General features: G+C 25.0%; 1 protein-coding gene across 9 annotated transcripts in view; it reads left to right on the plus strand.

Annotated features, from left to right (window-relative positions):
* Positions 1 to 19916, plus strand: part of sm (heterogeneous nuclear ribonucleoprotein L) — a 444373-nt gene that overhangs the window by 232965 nt on the left and 191492 nt on the right. For all 9 annotated transcript variants that reach the window (XM_075312812.1, XM_075312818.1, XM_075312819.1 and 6 more), the window contains exons 4-5: positions 14185 to 14367; positions 19160 to 19226. In XM_075312812.1, the coding sequence (XP_075168927.1) occupies positions 14185 to 14367; positions 19160 to 19226 (250 nt within the window). The remainder of the gene's footprint in view (positions 1 to 14184; positions 14368 to 19159; positions 19227 to 19916) is intronic.

Consider the following 19916-nt stretch of genomic DNA (forward strand, 5'->3'; position numbering starts at 1 on the left):
AATCACCCTGGCGTATACTTAATGGGCTTGCGTTTTAAAAGAGTTCATAGAGGCGTATGATTTTATATTATAACAATTTATTGTGTAATTTTTGGTATATTTTTAAAATGCTAGCATAAATAAACAATTATGGATTTCATTGGATTTTGGATTGATTTGGAAAATGAAAGGGTTGCTACGAAATATTAAAAAAAAATTGAAATTGAATACTCTTCATACAAATCCTTAGGCTGACGCCTTGTCCTTAGTATCATCATGGTTCATGGGACCGTATGATTTATATTTAAAATATTCCTTTTTTATACCCTGCGCCACACTGTGGAACAGGGTATTATAAGTTAGTGCATATGTTTGTAACACCCAGAAGGAGACGAGATAGACACATGGTGTCTTTGGCAATAATGCTCAGGGTGGGTCCCTGAGTCGATATAGCCATGTCCGTCTGTCCGTCCGTCCGTCTGTCTGTGAACACATTTTTGTGATCAAAGTCTAGGTCGCAATTTAAGTCCAATCGCCTTCAAATTTGGCACATGTTCCTAATTTGGGTCAGAATAGAACCCTATTGATTTGGGAAGAAATCGGTTCAGATTTAGATATAGCTCCCATATATATCTTTCGCCCGATATGCACTAATATGGACCCAGCAGCCAGAGTTTTATACCGAGTTGCTTGAAATTTTGTACAAACATAACACTTAGTCGTATAGTCAAGTGTGCAAAGTTTGATTGAAATCGGTTCAGATTTAGATATAGCTCCCATATATATCTTTCGACAGATATGGACTTATATGGCCCCAGAAGCCAGATTTTTGGCCGAATTTGTTTGAAATTTTGCACGGGGAGTAGAATTAGCATTGCAGCTATGCGTGCCAAATTTGGTTGAAATCGGTTCAGATTTAGATATAGCTCCCATATATATCTTTTGCCCGATACTGACTAATATGGTCCTAATAGCCAGAGTTTTGGCCCAATTTGTTTGAAATTATGCACAGGGAGTAGAATTAGCATTGCAGCTATGCGTGCCAAATTTGGTTGAAATCGGTTCAGATTTAGATATAGCTCCCATATATATCTTTCGCCCGATATGCACTTATATAGACCCAGAAGCCAGAGTTTTGGCCCAATTTGGTTGAAATTTTGCACTAGGAGTACAATCGGTTCAGATTTAGATATAGCTCCCATATATATGTTTTTCTAATTTCGACAAAAATGGTCAAAATACCAACATTTTCCTTGTTAAATCGCCATTGCTTAGTCGAAAAGTTGTAAAAATGACTCTAATTTTCCTAAAATTCTAATACATATATATCGAGCGATAAATCATAAATAAACTTTTGCGAAGTTTCCTTAAAATTGCTTCAGTTTTATATGTTTCCCATATTTTTTTAATAACAGTGCATTAGCCGACTTAAATTTTAAGTCTATAGATTTTGTAGAAGTCTATCAAATTCTGTCCAGATCGAGTGATATTTAAATGTATGTATTTGGGACAAACCTTTATATATAGCCCTCAACACATTTGACGGCTGTGATATGGTATCGAAAATTTTGATCTACAAAGTGGTGCAGGGAATAATATAGTCGGCCCCGTCCGACTTTAGACTTTCCTTACTTGTTTCTACTGGCTTTGTATAGATATTTTTGGGGTTCGTTGAACTTTTTGTAGTTTTCCATTTCATTAACATTTTAATTTTCTACATTAAGCCCATCTCGATGACAAGGGAGCTTTTTTGTGTTTTGGGATGATAAGGCGTATAAGTACTCCTAACAGAATCACTCCCAATCAACCTGGCGTTTACTTAATGGGCTTGCGACTTAAAAGAGTCCATAGAGGCGTATGATTTTTGTCAGTGTATATTTTTTAAATGCTAACATAAATAACTTTTCATTGGATTTTTTTTTGTTTTTTTTTTTTGTGGAAAACATTAAGGGGTTGTTACGAATAAGACGTAATAAAAAATCTGGTAAAATTTAATAATCTTCATACAAAAAATTAAACAATCATAACTTGATTTATATTTGAAATATTCTCTTTATTTCACTGCCTTACCACAGTTACTTTTTTTTGGGAGTTCGTTGAACCTTTCATAGTTTTATTCCATTTCATTAATATTTTCGATGAAAACGGAGCTCTCGAATCTTAACGGCTGCTATTTGTATTTTAGGACCACTAGGCGTATAAGTACTCCTAATAGAACCATTCCTAATCACCTTGGCGTATACTTAATGGGCTGGCGTTTTAAGAGTCCATAGAGGCGTATGATTTATATTTGGCAATTTGTTTTATTATGCTTTAGACATCACTTGTTTTTTTTTTTTTTTAATACTGCCATAAATAAACAATTGCTTGAGAGTCATCAATAAAGTCCTTCTTTCCTTAAAGACAATTTGTAGGATGAAACCCCAAACAAGAAAATAAATGATTATCATCATCTAGCACATTGTATTTATTGCCACTTTTCAGGGTGAGTGGAAAAAGTTTTGTACAAACAATTTTTCAAATTACCATGGATATTAGAGAGAAAGGGAGATAGTGTCTATCTATCCATAGGGTTTAGGGTTTTGTTATCTTAATCCCACCATAGATTCCATTTGCCATGAAGTGCCTTTCTCCTTCTTCATAGCATAGCATAACAATATTAATATTTCATTAGTTACTAATATACCGATACTATGACATATAAAATATCCTCGTCTCTATCGCCACCACCAATGCCTTCACATATCTCCTTGGTGATAATGTACACATATCGATTTTCATTTTGTTGGTTTTTTTTTTCATGGAAAAGTTTTCTAAACCCAAGTTTTCATAGCCTAACAATAATATGAATTCTTGAAGAGCATACTACATAGTTCAACTAGATCTTATTGAGGCGGGATGGGTAAGGAGCCAGGAGTGCCTTAGTGACATATCCAATATCGTTATCCTCAACTTCAGACTTATTATTTTGTTATTGAATTCAATATCCTCGTCGTCTTCAGAGTTTTAGTAGTCATTAGTATGCCAAAGCTTTCGAGGTGGTGGTGGCGATGATAATAATGATGGGATTCTATTGTATTGCCTTGCCATATTAGTTAGCCTTCAAGCGATTGGTAGACGACGAGCTGCCAGTTGATAAGTATGTTAAGGATATTTACTTAGACTTGTGTGTTTTTGTTGCGATGTTTGTATCTTCCCTTTGCATTTGCTTTTGTGTTTATGTTTAGGCCATTATCACTGCTATTTGGGTTCATTTTTTTTTTGTTTTGTGTAGATTTTGGTCCCATTTCTTCTTCAATGCTTTCCTCACTCGCTTTGTTCTACCGCCAGCTTTATGGCCGCTGATTGCCTTCTTATCACCATTATGTCGGTAACATTGAATGTTGTTTTTTGATCCAGTGCCAAGAGAAAAAGTTAAATTTTGTCTTATCCCTGGCTACATGTTGCTTTTTGGAAAATAAAATCCTAAGACTGTGTATTACTTAACAGTAATGGTCCTTAGAAAAAAAAAAAAAAAACAAAACAATATAGGCAATCTTTAAATTTGTTTGTTTTGGTTTTATTGAATCTTGATATGAAATTTATTGATGGTGGTATAGTTAAATAGAAAAGTTTTCGGGTGGAGTTATTTAAAATTTGGCAATTTATAAAAATAGAAATATTAGATGGACGGACAAATATTTGTAATAATAAAAAAGTTTAGATCATTCTGAGCTGTCTCCGCCTGTCAAAATTTTATTTCTATAGAAAATTTTGTCAAAATTTTATTTCTATAGAAAATTTTGTCAAACTTTTATTTCTATAGAAAATTTTGTCAAAATTTATTTCTTTAGAAAATTTTGTCAAAATTTTGTTTCTATATAAAAATTTTCTCAACATTTTATTTCTATGGAAATAAAATTTTGTCACAATTTTATTTCTTTTTTTTTTTTAATTTGATTTTTATAAAAAAATTTATTTCTATAGAAAATTTAGTTCAAATTTTATTTCTATAGAAAATTTTGTCAAAATTTTATTTCTATAGGAAATTTTATCAAAATTTTATTTCCATAGAAAATTTTGTCAAAATTTTATTTCCATAGAAAATTTTGTCAAAATTTTATTTCCATAGATAATTTTCTAAAAATTTTATTTCTATAGAAAATTTTGTCAAAATTTTATTTCTATAGAAAATTTTGTCAAGATTTTATTTCTATAGAAAATTTTGTCAAAATTATATTTCAATATAAAATTTTGTCAAAATTTTATTTCTATAGGAAATTGTGTCATAATTTTATTTCTATAGAAATTTTTTGTCAAAAATTGATTTTATTAAAAAATTATGTTAAAATTTAAAATCTAGAGAAAATTTTTTCAAAATTTAATTTCTATAGAAAATTTTGCCAAAACTTTATTTCTATAAAACAATTTTGTAAAAATTTTATTTCCATAGAAAATTTGGTTCAAACTTTATTTCTATAGAAAATTTAGCCACAATTTTATTTCTTTTTTTAAATTTGATTTTTGTAGAAAATTTTATCAAAATTTTATTTCTATAGAAAATTTTCTCAAAATTTTATTTCTATAGAAAATTTTGTCAAAATTTTATTTCTATAAAAAATTTTGTCAAGATTTTATTTCTATAGAAAATTTTGTCAAAATTTTATTTCTATAGACAGTTTTGTTAAAATTTTATTTCTATAGAAAATTTTGTCAAGATTTTATTTCTATAGAAAATTTTGTCAAAATTTTATTTCTATAGAACATTTTGTCAAAATTATATTTCTATAGAAAATTTTTGTCAAAAATTGATTTTATTAAAAAATTTTGTTAAAATTTAAAATCTAGAGAAATTTTTTTCAAAATTTAGTTTCTATAAAAAATTTTGCCAAAACTTTATTTCTATAAGAAAAAATTTTGTTTCAATAGAAAATTTAGTCACAATTTAATTTCTTTTGTTTTAAATTTGATTTTTATAAAAAATTTTGTCAAAATTTTATTTCATTTGTTTTGTTTTGTTATTGTTGGTTTTGTTCTTTAAGCATTGTTGTTATTTTTTTTTTTATTTCAGCTTAAAACCATACACATTGATTACATTGATAGCCGGCTTATGCCGAAATAAATTCGAAACAAACATATCTCTTTTCCTATGCCACTGTCAAATCATCGATTTGAATTCACATGGCTGGGTTTATTTTGAGCGTGCCTCCTCTTCTTTTTCCATTTGTTTTGTTTTGTTATTGTTGGTTTTGTTCTTTAAGCATTGTTGTTATTTTTTTTTTATTTCAGCTTAAAACCATACTTTGACTAAACTACAAGAGTAGCTTAACCAACAGAGGAAAAGAATGTTTGTCAAATTTATTTGGGCAAAGCCCTATAGACTGCAAGATGGTTGGATGGACGCACGTTTCGGAATTACCACATTCCTCATCAGCATCCTCTACTTGCAGCAAAACTATCAACCAATTATCAGAATAAATTCAGGCAGTTTATTAAACCCAACAAAAACCACACTTGAACCCTCCGAAAAAAGGTTTTACATTGATAGCCGGCTTATGCCGAAATAAATTCGAAACAAACATATCTCTTTTCCTATGCCACTGTCAAATCATCGATTTGAATTCTATAGAAAATATTGTCTAAATTTTATTTCGATAGGAAATTTTGTCAAAATTTTATTTCTATAGAAAATTTTGTCAAGGTTTTATTTCTATAGAAAATTTTGTCAAGATTTTATTTCTATAGAAAATTTTGTCAAAATTTTATTTCAATAGAACATTTTGTCAAAATTATATTTCTATAGAAAATGTTTGTCAAAAATTGATTTTATTAAAAATTTTTGTCAAAATTTAAAATCTAGAGAAAATTTTTTCAAAATTTAATTTCTATAGAAAATTTTGCCAAAACTTTATTTCTATAAAAAAAAATTGTAAAATTTTATTTAGTCACAATTTTATTTCTTTCTTTAAATTTCATTTTTATAAAAAATTTTGTCAAAATTTTATTTCTATAGAAAATTTAGTTCAAATTTTATTTCTATAGAAAATTTTGTCCATATTTTATTTCTATAGAAAATTTTGTCACAATTTGGTTTCTATAAAAAATTTTGTGAAATATCTAGAGAAAATTTTTTCAAAATTTAATATCTAGAGAACATTTTTTCAAAATTTAATTTCTATATAAAATTTTGTGAAAATTTAATTTCTATGTACAATTTTGTCATAACTTTAGTTTAATAGAAAATTTTTGTCAACATTTTCTTTCTATACCAAATTTTGTCAAAATTAAAATCTAGAAAAATTTTTTTCCAAATTTGTTTGCATTCGAGTTTTGTTTTTTATTGTTGGTTTGTACATCAATCATATTTGTTGTTTTGATCTCAGCTTTAAAACCATTGTTTTGACTAAACTACAAGTGTTGCTTAATCAACAGAGGAAAAGAATGATTGTCAAATTTATTTGGGGAAAAGCTCTAAAGACTAGACGTGTGCACGTGACATGAAATTGTCGTGAATCACGAAAAATGTCGTGACTCACGCTGATGGCAACGGCGTGAGTGATCGTGAGTCACGAAATAATTTCTTCGTGAGTGTGCGTGAGTAACGAATTTCGGAAAAACATGCTCACGAAAAAAATCATGCCTACGGACATAAAACGCGTACGAGATGAATTCATTTACAACTGTAGTGACACCTGGGATGGTAAGAGTTTAATAACGCTCTCGATTTTAATCATGATCATGTTTTCAAACACGTCGCTAAAGAAAATTAGTCATAAAATTATTCGTGAGTCACGGTATTTGTCGTGAGTCACGACATTTCGTGCGTGAGTACAGATTTTCTTTTCGTGAGTGTGCGTGAGTCGTACCAAACAATATCGTGCGTGAGTAAGCGTGAGCGTGAGTAAAATATTACTCACGTGCACACCTCTACTATAGACTGCAAGATGCTTTGATGGTAAATTTTCTATTCAAAATTTTATTTCTATAGAAAATTTTTTCAAAATGTTAAGATTTATAAAAAAATTTTAGAAACAATTTTTATTTTTATAAAAAATTTTACATAATTTTAGTTCTATTGAAAAATTTGCCAAAATTTTATTTCTATAGAAAATTTTGACAAAATTTTATTTTTATAGAAAATTTTGACAAAATTTTATTTCTATTGAAAATTTTGTCAAAATTTTATTTCTATAGAAAATTTTGCCAAAATTTTATTTCTATAGAAAATTTTGCCAAAATTTTATTTCTATAGAAAATTTTGCCAAAATTTTATTTCTATAGAAAATTTTATCAAAATTTTATTTCAATTAAAAATGTTGTCAAAATGTTATTTCAATAGCAACTTTTGTCAAAATTGTATTTTATAAAGCCTTATTTGTTAGTACCTTTATTTTGTATTTATTTTCATAATTCGTTATGATTTTAAATAAACTAATAATAATAATAACAAGATTCTGCCCAATTGTATTTTTATAAAAAATTGAAAATCTTCCAAAACATCATTTGTCAGCCGTTCTTTCACCACTCATTAGTCTGGCCCTACGTCCATTCATCTGTCTGTCCGCTCTTATACAAATAACATTTTCCTCTCTTTTTTTAAATTTTCAGGAACATTAACAACAATTTCTGCCAACTACTTGCTCCCATGGTAATAAACGTATAAACTCAATCGATAGTCCTAAATATCGTGTTCAATTCCATCACCTATGCACACACACACTCACAAACTGTTTACGAAATATCCTGGATTATAACTATGGTCATATAATATGCTGATGTTCATTGAACAAATGTTACCCCTAAGGGTTACAGGTCTTGAGTCCTTAAATCCTTGTATTTGTCATTATGTCAATTAAGCCCAGGTGGCATAGTAGAAGCAGCATTGATATGAAGCTCCGATTGCGTGTGCAACTCCAAGGGTGTTTGGGTTATAAACTTATCTCACCTTTTGTGCTACGCCATTCGAATGAACCTAAATGGATTTTCCGTATTAACTCAACTAACCAATTTCCATATTCATGTACTTGCAATCACAGTATGTCAGTAACATTTTCTCGCTTGCTTATCCTCACTCTCTGGCTCTCGCTCTCTCTTACTATCTCTATATGCCAAATGGCTGACAGATCCCGCCATGAGGTTAGAGTAGTGCGTGGTCCATAATACGAGTACAGGTTGTATGTCCAAAAGAGTGTTACTACTAACACATCTTTATGTACCAAGTGTATATATGTTCGTGTTCATGTCCTTTTGTTTCTGACATTTTTGGGAGAATAAATTAATAAGAGTGTTTGTGCGTGTTGTTGGTGTATATATTAGTGTGTATATGCTTGTTGCAGGATTTTCTTTCTTAATGGATGTTGTTGGTATGTGTGTAAGCTGGGGTTCATATACGATCTATAGCGTGAATTAACCACATGGAGAATGTCATGATATTACAGTGGTTAACATGGATAAAGGAACCATATTGACAAAATGTTCTATAGAAATAAAATTTTGACAAAATTTTCTATAGAACAAAAAATTGATACAATTTTCTATAGAAATACAATTTTGGTAATATTTGCTGTAGAAATAACCCGCTTGTTCTGGGAAGCAGCGAATACCTAACTATATAGCTACTAATTTATAAACACCCCTACTTACGCTCCGCATTACACCCCATGTGTTTTAGCGGAGAGTTTAACGAGAACATGTCGCTGAATATAACCAATAGACTATTCTCTGCATTATCGATAACCACCAATTTGGTAGCTGAAAATTCACACATAATTTGTACACACTTATCTACCCACTGAAAAGGATAGTGAAAAAATGCTAGCTAAATAAGCACTAATTTTGCTAGAATGATTTTTATAGTTTTTTATTAAGCCAAATTTATATTTGGACTTTAACTGAATATGTTATTTAGTTTATAAGTAAAATAATTAAGTTATGACTATACAAACAACAAGGAATTATTTTAATATTCGTGGTAAGACGCATTTACTTTCAAATTGGCACTTCTTTTGTCGCTGCATTGTTAGGCGTATGTGTTGTTATGGAGGTCCAATCCTGCTAGAAAGTAAATAAACTGCACCTGAAATTTGAATATAAATATGAAATAAATATAGTTGCTATATAATAGAATTATTACTAATTTTTTACTTACATTTTTCTTTCGTTTTGATTACCCTATGAGAACTCCGTGTCCGACCAAACCATTTGCAACCCAGAGAACAACTAAACAAATTATGAGAAGTGGAATTTTTGTGACGTCTTCTAGCGGGACTTTGCTTATTTTTGTTCAGTAAACCAAACTTCACCTTACGATTATATCATATCTTTTTATGCATTACGCGTAACCACCGAAACTCTATTCCGATCATAAGTGTGTGTTTTTGTTTAGTTTTGCTAGAGACACTATTTTGTACATTACTTTTAGATACCAAAATTAAATGGTCCCTGGATTATATTTTTGAATTTCTCTCTCATTTATTTTCTGTGAGAGAGACAGCGTCTTTCTTATCGATTTCATGCTCAACTGGTAATGCCCAATATAATCTATCGATTATTTAACAGATTACTTTATGGTGCTGAATTGGATGTAATGAAAGGGTACATTATATACATACAGAAAACGGGTCTTTAGTACTTTTTGAACTCACTATTCTATACCATAATAACCTCCTGAACATTGGGAGTGCTTATATAGGTAGGGAAAATGCGACAATAGCTATTTGCCGAACAAGCGGGAAAATTATGTCAAAATTTACCATAGCAATAACATTTTGTTAACATTTTTTATAGACAAAACAATTTGGACAAAATTTTCTATGAAAATAAAATTTTTGACATAATTTTCTATAGAATTAAAATTTTGACAAAATTTTCTATAGAAATAAAATTTTGACAAAATTTTCTATAGAATTAAAATTTTGACAAAATTTTGTATAGAAATAAAATGTTGACAAAATTTTTAATAGAAATAAAATTTCAACAAAATTTTCTATAGAAATAAAAATTTCACAAAATTTTCTATAGAAATAAAATTTTGCAAAAATTTTCTATAGAAATAAAATTTTGAAAAATTTTCTATAGAAGTAAAATTTTGCAAAAATTTTCTATAAAAATAAAATTTTGCAAGCATTTTCCATAGAAATAAAATTTTGCCAAATGTCTCTATAGTAATAATATGTTGCAAAAATTTTCTATAGAAAGAAAATTTTGACAACATATTTTTTAGGAAATAAAATTTTGCCAAAATTTTTTATAGAAATACAATTTTGACAAAATTTTCTAAAGAAATAAAATTGAGCAAAAATTTTCTTTAAAAATAATAATTTCAAAAATTTTCTATAGAAATAAAATTTTGCAAAAATTTTCTATAGACATAAAATTTTGCAAAAATTTTCTATAGAAATAAAATTTTGTCAAAATTTTCTAGAGAAATAAAATTTTGTAGAGAACAAAAATTTTGACAACATATTCTAGAGAACTAAAATTTTGACAAAATTTTATATAGAAATAACATTTTTAAAAATATTTTTGAGTGTTGTTGACCTATTTTATGTTTATTCTGATTATTAGTTTTGTTCGGCTTGAGGTCATAGAAACAATCGATTATTGATTTGTTTTAATATTTATTTCCAATATTTCGGTTAGTGCCACTAACCATCTTCTGGGATTTTGTATCTACATAAATTACAAAAATTAAATTACTATAACATTTTGACAAAATTTTCTATATAAATAAAATGTTGACAAAATTTTTTATAGAAATAAAATTTTGACAAAATTTTCTATAGAAATAAAATTTTGACAAAATTTTCTATAGAAATAAAATTTTGACACAATTTTCTATACAAAAACAATTTTGACAAAATTTTCTATAGAAATAAAATTTTGACAAAATTTTGTTTGGAAATGAAATTTTGACAAAATTTTTTATGGAAACAAAATTTTGACACAATTTTCCATAGAAATAAAATTTTGACAAAATTTTCTATATAAATAAAATTTTGAGAAATTTTTTTATAGAAATAAAATTTTGAGAAAATTGTCTATAGAAATAACATTTTGACAAAATTTTCTATAGAAATAAAATTTTGACAAAATTTTCTATAGAAATAAAATTTTGACAAAATTTTATATAGAAATGAAATGTTGAAAAAAAAAAAAATATATACAAGTAAAATTTGGACTAAATTGTCTATAGAAATAAAATTTTGACTATATTTACTATAGAAATAACATTTTGACAACATTTGCTATTGATATAAAATTTTGACAACATTTTCTATAGAAATAAAATGTTGACAAAATTTTCTCTATAAATAAAATTTTGACAAAATTGTCTATAGAAATAAAATTTTGACAAAATTTTCTATAGAAATAAAATTTTGACAAAATTTTTTATCGAAATAAAATGTTGACAAAATTTCCTATAGAATTAGAATGTGGCAAAATTTTTAATAGACATAAAATTTTGCAAAAATTTTCTATAGAAATAAAATTTTCTATAAAATTAAAATTTTGACAACATTTGCTATAGAAACAAAATTTTGACAAAATTTTCTCTAAAAATAAAATTTTGACAAAATTTTCTATAAAAATAAAATTTTGAGAAAATTTTCTATAGAAATAAAATTTTGACAAAATTTTCTATAAAAATAAAATTTGGACAAAATTTTCTATAGAAATGAAATGTTGACAAAATTTTCTATAAAAATAAAATTTTTGACAAAATTTTCTATAGAAATAAAATTTTAACAACATTTTCTATAGAAATAAAATTTTGATAAAATTTTGTATAGAAATAAAATTTTGCAAATATTTTTATAGAAATAGGATTTTGCTAAAATTTTCTATAGAAATAAAATTTTGCAAAAATTTTCTATAGAAACAAAATTTTGACAAAATTTAGTATAGAAATAAAATTTTGACAAAATTTTCTATAGAAATAAGATTTCGACAAAATTTTCTATAGATATTTAATTTTGACAAAATTTTCTATAGATATTTAATTTTGACAAAATTTTCTATAGAAATAAAATTTTGCAAAAATTTTGAAATAAAATTTTGACAAAATTTTCTATAGAAATAAAATGTTGACAAAATTTTTTTATAGAAATAAAATTTTGATAGAATCTTCTATAGAAATTTTCTATAAAAATTAAATTTTTGGCAAAATTTTCTATTGAAATAAAATGTTGACAAAATTTTCTATAGAAATTAATTTTTGACAAAATTTTCTATAGAAATAAAATTTTGACAAAATTTTCTATAGAAATAAAATATTGACAACATTTTCTATAGAAATAAAATTTTGACAAAATTTTCTATAGAAATAAAATTTTGACAAAATTTTCTATTGATATTAAATTTTTACAAAATTTCCTATAAAAATAATATTTGTGACAAAATTTTCTATAAAAATAAACTTTGACAAACTCCTCTATGGATATAAAATTTTGCGAACATTTTCTATAGAAATAAAATTTTGGCAAAATTTTCTATAGAAATAAAATTGTGCAAAAATTTTCTTTAGAAACAAAAATTTCACAATTTTGCACAAATTTCCTATAGACATAAAATTTTAACAAATATTTCTAATAAAACCAATGAAAAATTGCACCACCTTGGCGTATACTTAATGTGATTGCGACATAAAAGAGTCCATAGAGGCGTATGATTTATATTTGGAAATTCTTTTTAACCACTTTTTGACATAATTATTCAAATTATTCAATTTTTTTCCAATTTGATTCAATTGCTTTGTTTCTACTGTAAAAGTAGGATATGGGTTCCTCTCTATCCTAGCATATGGCATTAAATTGTTACAAGATTTAATTGATATTTTTGTTGCCTAATTTTTTAAATACATTAAAACGCCTTGGTGTGCTTTATTGCAAACCGAAATTAATCTAAATATTTTTCTCTATTTTTCTTTTTCATTTTATATAATTTTGGTCCTGCAAACGTACTAGTAATATTATTTTTATTTTCACTTGTACACCATGGGTCGTATAACTTATACTAATTTTTGTTTGGGTGCGTATACGTGATATTAATTAGAAGTTTTTGTATATTTGTATGTAACTTATTGTAAGACTCCTTGATTGCTTTAAAGGATTTGGTCACCATGGTTTTTAAAGAGCTTTTCCTTACTATTGAATTCTTGATTCAGAATTTGACCACTGTTTTGTTTCATGTCCTTAGCCCCATAAAACCCATCAATACCAACTAAAGCCTACTTCTGGTTGTTGTTTTTCTTTTTATTTTGTAGCTAACAACGCAAACTGTGACAAGCTACAATCTAAAGGTGTTTCACAACATTGCTTGAATTGCAAATATTGCGTAAACCCCTATCTCCTGTAGTCTCCTACCTAGAATGGTGAAGTTTTACACTTGGTTTCCTTTTGTACTCTGATATGTTGGGCTTCCGCATCTGACTGACAATTCGAGAAAAGCTCTTAGAGTTTTTCTCTTCAATTTTTTTTCCTGTAGGCTTAGGCAATTTATGGCTTAATTTTTTCCCTTTGTATATTCACATACTATATGTTGCCCCGTCCCCTCTGTGATACAACTGCTTGGGGTCTTCATCTTCAAAGTCTCACCTGCAGGGCCTAGTCCCTCAAATCCATCTATCCAAAGAATGGTAATGACTTCATCGGGTTGGAGGGAATCGACCAGGTGACAAATGGTCTTACAAGTCTTGTAGGCCATGTAATGAACAAAGAGGTATTTGGCCATAGACTCTACGACAACCCCCTCCCCACCCCATGCATACATATGTCGCTGGCTCAAGTATTTGCAATTTGGCATTAAAGGTGTTCTGTGTGGTCATGAATTCAAATGGCCTCGGTAAATATTGATTGTGCCAGATACCATAACAGATCCCTGCCAATGTAGATTGCTAATGGCAATGTACTATAGAGTGTCATTGGTATTTCGGCCAACAACATCGACATCGGCATTTTCTAACATGGCCAAAATACGCATATTTTTTCTCTACATAGGTCTTGCGGATTTTTGTTATTGTAGCTTATTAAGTGACTGGGGGGGTTTTCTTCTTTTTCAATCGTGTTTGAATTTAAATAAAATTCTTATAAAAATTCAAATATAGTTTTTGATATTTATGAATTTTTATTCTTTTTTTTCCAAAAATTTTTTTATTTTTTCTTGAATATTTATTCTAATTTTATATCCATTATCTTATTATCCATTATCTTATGGCGTTTCTTTCAGGATGTTTTGCATAAAATATGTGTCCCACATGGTCAAGTAATGCGCATTGTTATATTCAAAAAGAATGGTGTCCAGGCCATGGTTGAATTTGATAATTTGGAAGCTGCCACCAGAGCCAGAGAAAATTTAAATGGAGCTGATATCTATTCGGGATGTTGCACTTTGAAAATTGATTTTGCCAAGGTAAGTTAGAAAACTCGGACGATATGTATGCATATATTTAAATGAAAATAATAGAAAAAAAAAAACAAAAAATCTTAATAAGTATAAACTAAATTGTTTTTTAAACAACATCAAAAACTTTAAAAAATAATAACTAATTACATTTAACTTATTTTTTGTATTTATTTTGTTTTTATTTTATTTAAATTTTTAATTTTTAATAAATTAATATAATTTCTTACTTCAAATAAAAAAGTATGACTAGAATTTTAATTAAATTTTACTGAATATATTAAACTTGTGTACTTCATTTCTTTAAAACCTTTTTTTCTCATTTTTATTAATTATTAAAGCAATGAAAATTTTCTAAACTAAAATCAGCTAATTCTCATAAACTAAAATTTATCTCGGCTGAAGAAATTGACGTCGACTTGTTTCCATCGTTGGCAATTTGGCTAGACCTGGTTTTCTAAGTCCTTTAAAAATCATTCCATAGTATACTGAAATAAATTTAATTTAATTTTAATTTAATTTAATTTAATTTAATTTAATTTAATTTAATTTAATTTAATTTAATTTAATTTAATTTAATTTAATTTAATTTAATTTAATTTAATTTAATTTAATTTAATTTAATTTAATTTAATTTAATTTAATTTAATTTAATTTAATTTAATTTAATTTAATTTAATTTAATTTAATTTAATTTAATTTAATTTAATTTAATTTAATTTAATTTTTAATTTAATTTAATTTAATTTAATTTAATTTAATTTAATTTAATTTAATTTAATTTAATTTAATTTAATTTAATTTAATTTAATTTAATTTAATTTAATTTAATTTAATTTAATTTAATTTAATTTAATTTAATTTAATTTAATTTAATTTAATTTAATTTAATTTAATTTAATTTAATTTAATTTAATTTAATTTAATTTAATTTAATTTAATTTAATTTAATTTAATTTAATTTAATTTAATTTAATTTAATTTAATTTAATTTAATTTAATTTAATTTAATTTAATTTAATTTAATTTAATTTAATTTAATTTAATTTAATTTAATTTAATTTAATTTAATTTAATTTAATTTAATTTAATTTAATTTAATTTAATTTAATTTAATTTAATTTAATTTAATTTAATTTAATTTAATTTAATTTAATTTAATTTAATTTAATTTAATTTAATTTAATTTAATTTAATTTAATTTAATTTAATTTAATTTAATTTAATTTAATTTAATTTAATTTAATTTAATTTAATTTAATTTAATTTAATTTAATTTAATTTAATTTAATTTAATTTAATTTAATTTAATTTAATTTAATTTAATTTAATTTAATTTAATTTAATTTAATATAATTTAATTTAATTTAATTTAATTTAATTTAATTTAATTTAATTTAATTTAATTTAATTTAATTTAATTTAATTTAATTTAATTTAATTTAATTTAATTTAATTTAATTTAATTTAATTTAATTTAATTTTTAATTTAATTTAATTTAATTTAATTTAATTTAATTTAATTTAATTTAATTTAATTTAATTTAATTTAATTTAATTTAATTTAATTTAATTTAATTTAATTTAATTTAATTTAATTTAATTTAATTTAATTTAATTTAATTTAATTTAATTTAATTTAATTTAATTTAATTTAATTTAATTTAATTTAATTTAATTTAATTTAATTTAATTTAATTTAATTTAATTTAATTTAATTTAATTTAATTTAATTTAATTTAATTTAATTTAATTTAATTTAATTTAATTTAATTTAATTTAATTTAATTTAATTTAATTTAATTTAATTTAATTTAATTTAATTTAATTTAATTTAATTTAATTTAATTTAATTTAATTTAATTTAATTTAATTTAATTTAATTTAATTTAATATAATTTAATTTAATTTAATTTAATTTAATTTAATTTAATTTTTAATTTAATTTAATTTAATTTAATTTAATTTAATTTAATTTAATTTAATTTAATTTAATTTAATTTAATTTAATTTAATTTAATTTAATTTAATTTAATTTAATTTAATTTAATTTAGTTTACTTTAATTTCATTTCATTTCATTACATTTAATTTAATTTAATTTAATTTAATTTAATTTAATTTAATTTAATTTAATTTAATTTAATTTAATTTAATTTAATTTAATTTAATTTAATTTAATTTAATTTAATTTAATTTAATTTAATTTAATTTAATTTAATTTAATTTAATTTAATTTAATTTAATTTAATTTAATTTAATTTAATTTAATTTAATTTAATTTAATTTAATTTAATTTAATTTAATTTAATTTAATTTAATTTAATTTAATTTAATTTAATTTAATTTAATTTAATTTAATTTAATTTAATTTAATTTAATTTAATTTAATTTAATTTAATTTAATTTAATTTAATTTAATTTAATTTAATTTAATTTAATTTAATTTAATTTAATTTAATTTAATTTAACTTAATTTTTATTTAATTTAATCTCATTTAGTTCAATTTCATTTTATATTATTTACTTTTTCATAATAAATTTGTTTGTAATAATTATTTGTAGACCTGAAAACGGATGAATGAATCGTTCTTTTATATAAAGCTCGAACAATAAATTAATTCTAATTTTAAATTATTTTTTTTTGGTTCTAATGAAAAGTATTAATAAAATAAGCCTTTTTAATTTAAGTAAACTAAATCTAATCATATTTGTTGTTTTGATTTCAGCTTTAAAACCATTGCGTTGACTAAACTAATTTTAACTATTTTTATACCCTCCACCATAGGATGGGGGTATATTAACTTTGTCATTCCGTTTGTAACACATCGAAATATTGCTCTAAGACTCCATGAAGTATATATATTCTGGGTCGTGGTGAAATTCTGAGCCGATCTGAGCATGTCCGTCCGTCCGTCTGTTGAAATCACGCTAACTTCCGAACGAAACAAGCTATCGACTTGAAACTTGGCACAAGTAGTTGTTATTGATTTAGGTCGGATGGTATCGAAAATGGGCCATATCGGTCCACTTTTACGTATAGCCCCCATATAAACGGATCCCAAATTTGGCTTGCGATTGCTCTAAGAGAAGCAAATTTCATCCGATCCGGCTGAAATTAGGTACATGGTGTTAGTATATGGTCTCTAACAACCATGCAAAAATTGGTCCATATCGGTCCACTTTTACGTATAGCCCCCATATAAACGGACCCCCAAATTTGGCTTGCGGAGCCTCTAAGAGAAGCAAATTTCATCCGATCCGGCTGAAATTTGGTACATGGTGTTAGTATATGGTCTCTAACAACCATGCAAAAATTGGTCCACATCGCCCCATAATTATATATAGCCCCCATATAAGCCGATCCCCAGATTTGACCTCCGGAGCCTCTTAGAGGAGCAAAAGTGATCCGATCCGATTGAAATTTGGTCCGTGGTGTTAGTATATTGTCTCTAACAACCATGCCAAAATTGGTCCATATCGGTCCATAATTATATATAGCCCCCATATAAGCCGATCCCCAGATTTGACCTCTGGAGCCTCTTAGAGGAGCAAAATTCATCGGATCCGGTTGAAATTTGGAACGTGGTGTTAGTATAAGGCCGCTAATAACCATGCCAAAATTGGTCCATATCGGTCTATAGTTATATATTGCCGATCTCCAAACACAAAAAATTGGTCATTGTCATTTCTATGGAAAATTTTGTCAGAATTTTATTTCTATGGAAAATTTTATCCAAATTTTATTTCTATAGAAAATTTTGTGAAAATTTTATTTTTATAGAAAAATTTGTTATAATTTTATTTCCATAGAAAATTTTGTCAACATGTTATTTCTATACAAAATTTTGTCAAACTGAATTGTAGACGTATTTAATCGGTCTTTTTTGATTTAATATATACCACGTATGGACTTACTTAGCATTTAGAAGACGGTGTTAGGAGGTTTTAAGATACCTTGCCATTGGCAAGCGTTACCGCAACTCAAGTAATTCGATTGTGGATGGCAACATGAGCTTCGGCCTGTCCGAACTTACGGCCGTATATACTTGTTTAATTTAATTTTATTTAATTTAATTTAATTTTGATTTAATTTAATTTAATTTTGATTTAATTTAATTTTATTTAATCTCATTTAGTATAATTTCATTTCATTTTATATTATTTACTTTTTTATAATAAATTTGTAATAATTATTTTTAGACCTGGAAACAGATGAATGAATCTTTCTTGTATATAAAGCTCGAACAATAAATTAATTCTAATTTTAAATTAATTTTTTTTTGGTTCTAATGTATTAATAAAATAAGCCTTTTTAATTTAATTAAATCAACCAACTTTTTTTAATGTTGTTTTGTACTTCAATCATATTTGTTGTTGTGATCTCAGCTTTAAAACCATTGCGTTGACTAAACTAATTTTAACTAATTTTTTAATTTTATTTCAGTGAATTTTTATGTCCGATTTTTAATTCATCAAATTTAATGTAATTTAATATAATTTATCAGAGCTTTTTTTAATTTATTTCATTTATTTTAGTTTTATCAAATTAAATCTAGGTTAATTAATTAAACCTTTTTGTTTAATAAATTTATAAATTTATTAATAGAACAATAGTCCATCCTTTAATATTCGCCCCTAAGATCCCGAATTGTGGAATTTGTTCCGGCTTTATTTTCATTCTTTATGAGAATAGAAATAAAATGTTCGTGATAAAAACTTATTTATATAATTTGTTTTTAATGCCCTTCACTAAGTAATTTGTTTGTTCTGTTTTTTTCTATCTCTCTCTCTCTTTTTAGCCGGAGAAATTGAATGTTTACAAAAATGAACCAGAAACCAGCTGGGATTACACTCTCGCCACAGCAGGTATGTGAAAATCAATTAAGTTGTCTTGTTCTTTTATTTTTTGTGCTTTCTGGTTCCTTTTCGTCTTAATTTGTTAGTTCAGCACTATTCCCTATACTCTTCCACCCCTCCACTGACCCTTTCTGCCACCAAAAAAAAAAAAAACGACAACATCCAAACCATCTATTATCCACTAGACCACAACATGTCAATACACTTCAGTACTATCACAATTTAGTTTCATGAAATTTTTTTATAAGAACACGCACACAAACATATATACATGATATAAATTAAAATAAAAACAAATATTAAAATAACTTTAGGGTCACAAAAAAAGCCTACAGATTGTGAAAAATACGAGTAGTTAATAAAAGTGAATTTTGAAATTTTTAAATGGAATTAGAATGAGTTTTGGCAAAATGGAAATATGAATATATTTAAAATAATTATGTAGTATGTAAGCCTTCTTCACAAAACCGTTTTTGTGTTGTGTGTGTGTGTGGGGTGTTAACGATACAGTGGCATTTAATTTTTATTTATATAAAAAAATATAGTTTTAAAAAACTTGTGACAATGATGCCCACACTTGAATACATGTTTTGTATTTTTATTGTATTTCACTGAAATTTTGGATAATTTTCCCATTTTTTCTTCAAGCACCTTTATACGAATATTCAAGCATAAAAACAAAGAATTAAATTCCCTAGA

This window comes from Haematobia irritans, chromosome 5 (assembly GCF_050003625.1).
Source record: "Haematobia irritans isolate KBUSLIRL chromosome 5, ASM5000362v1, whole genome shotgun sequence".
NCBI classification, from domain to species: Eukaryota; Metazoa; Arthropoda; class Insecta; order Diptera; family Muscidae; genus Haematobia; species Haematobia irritans.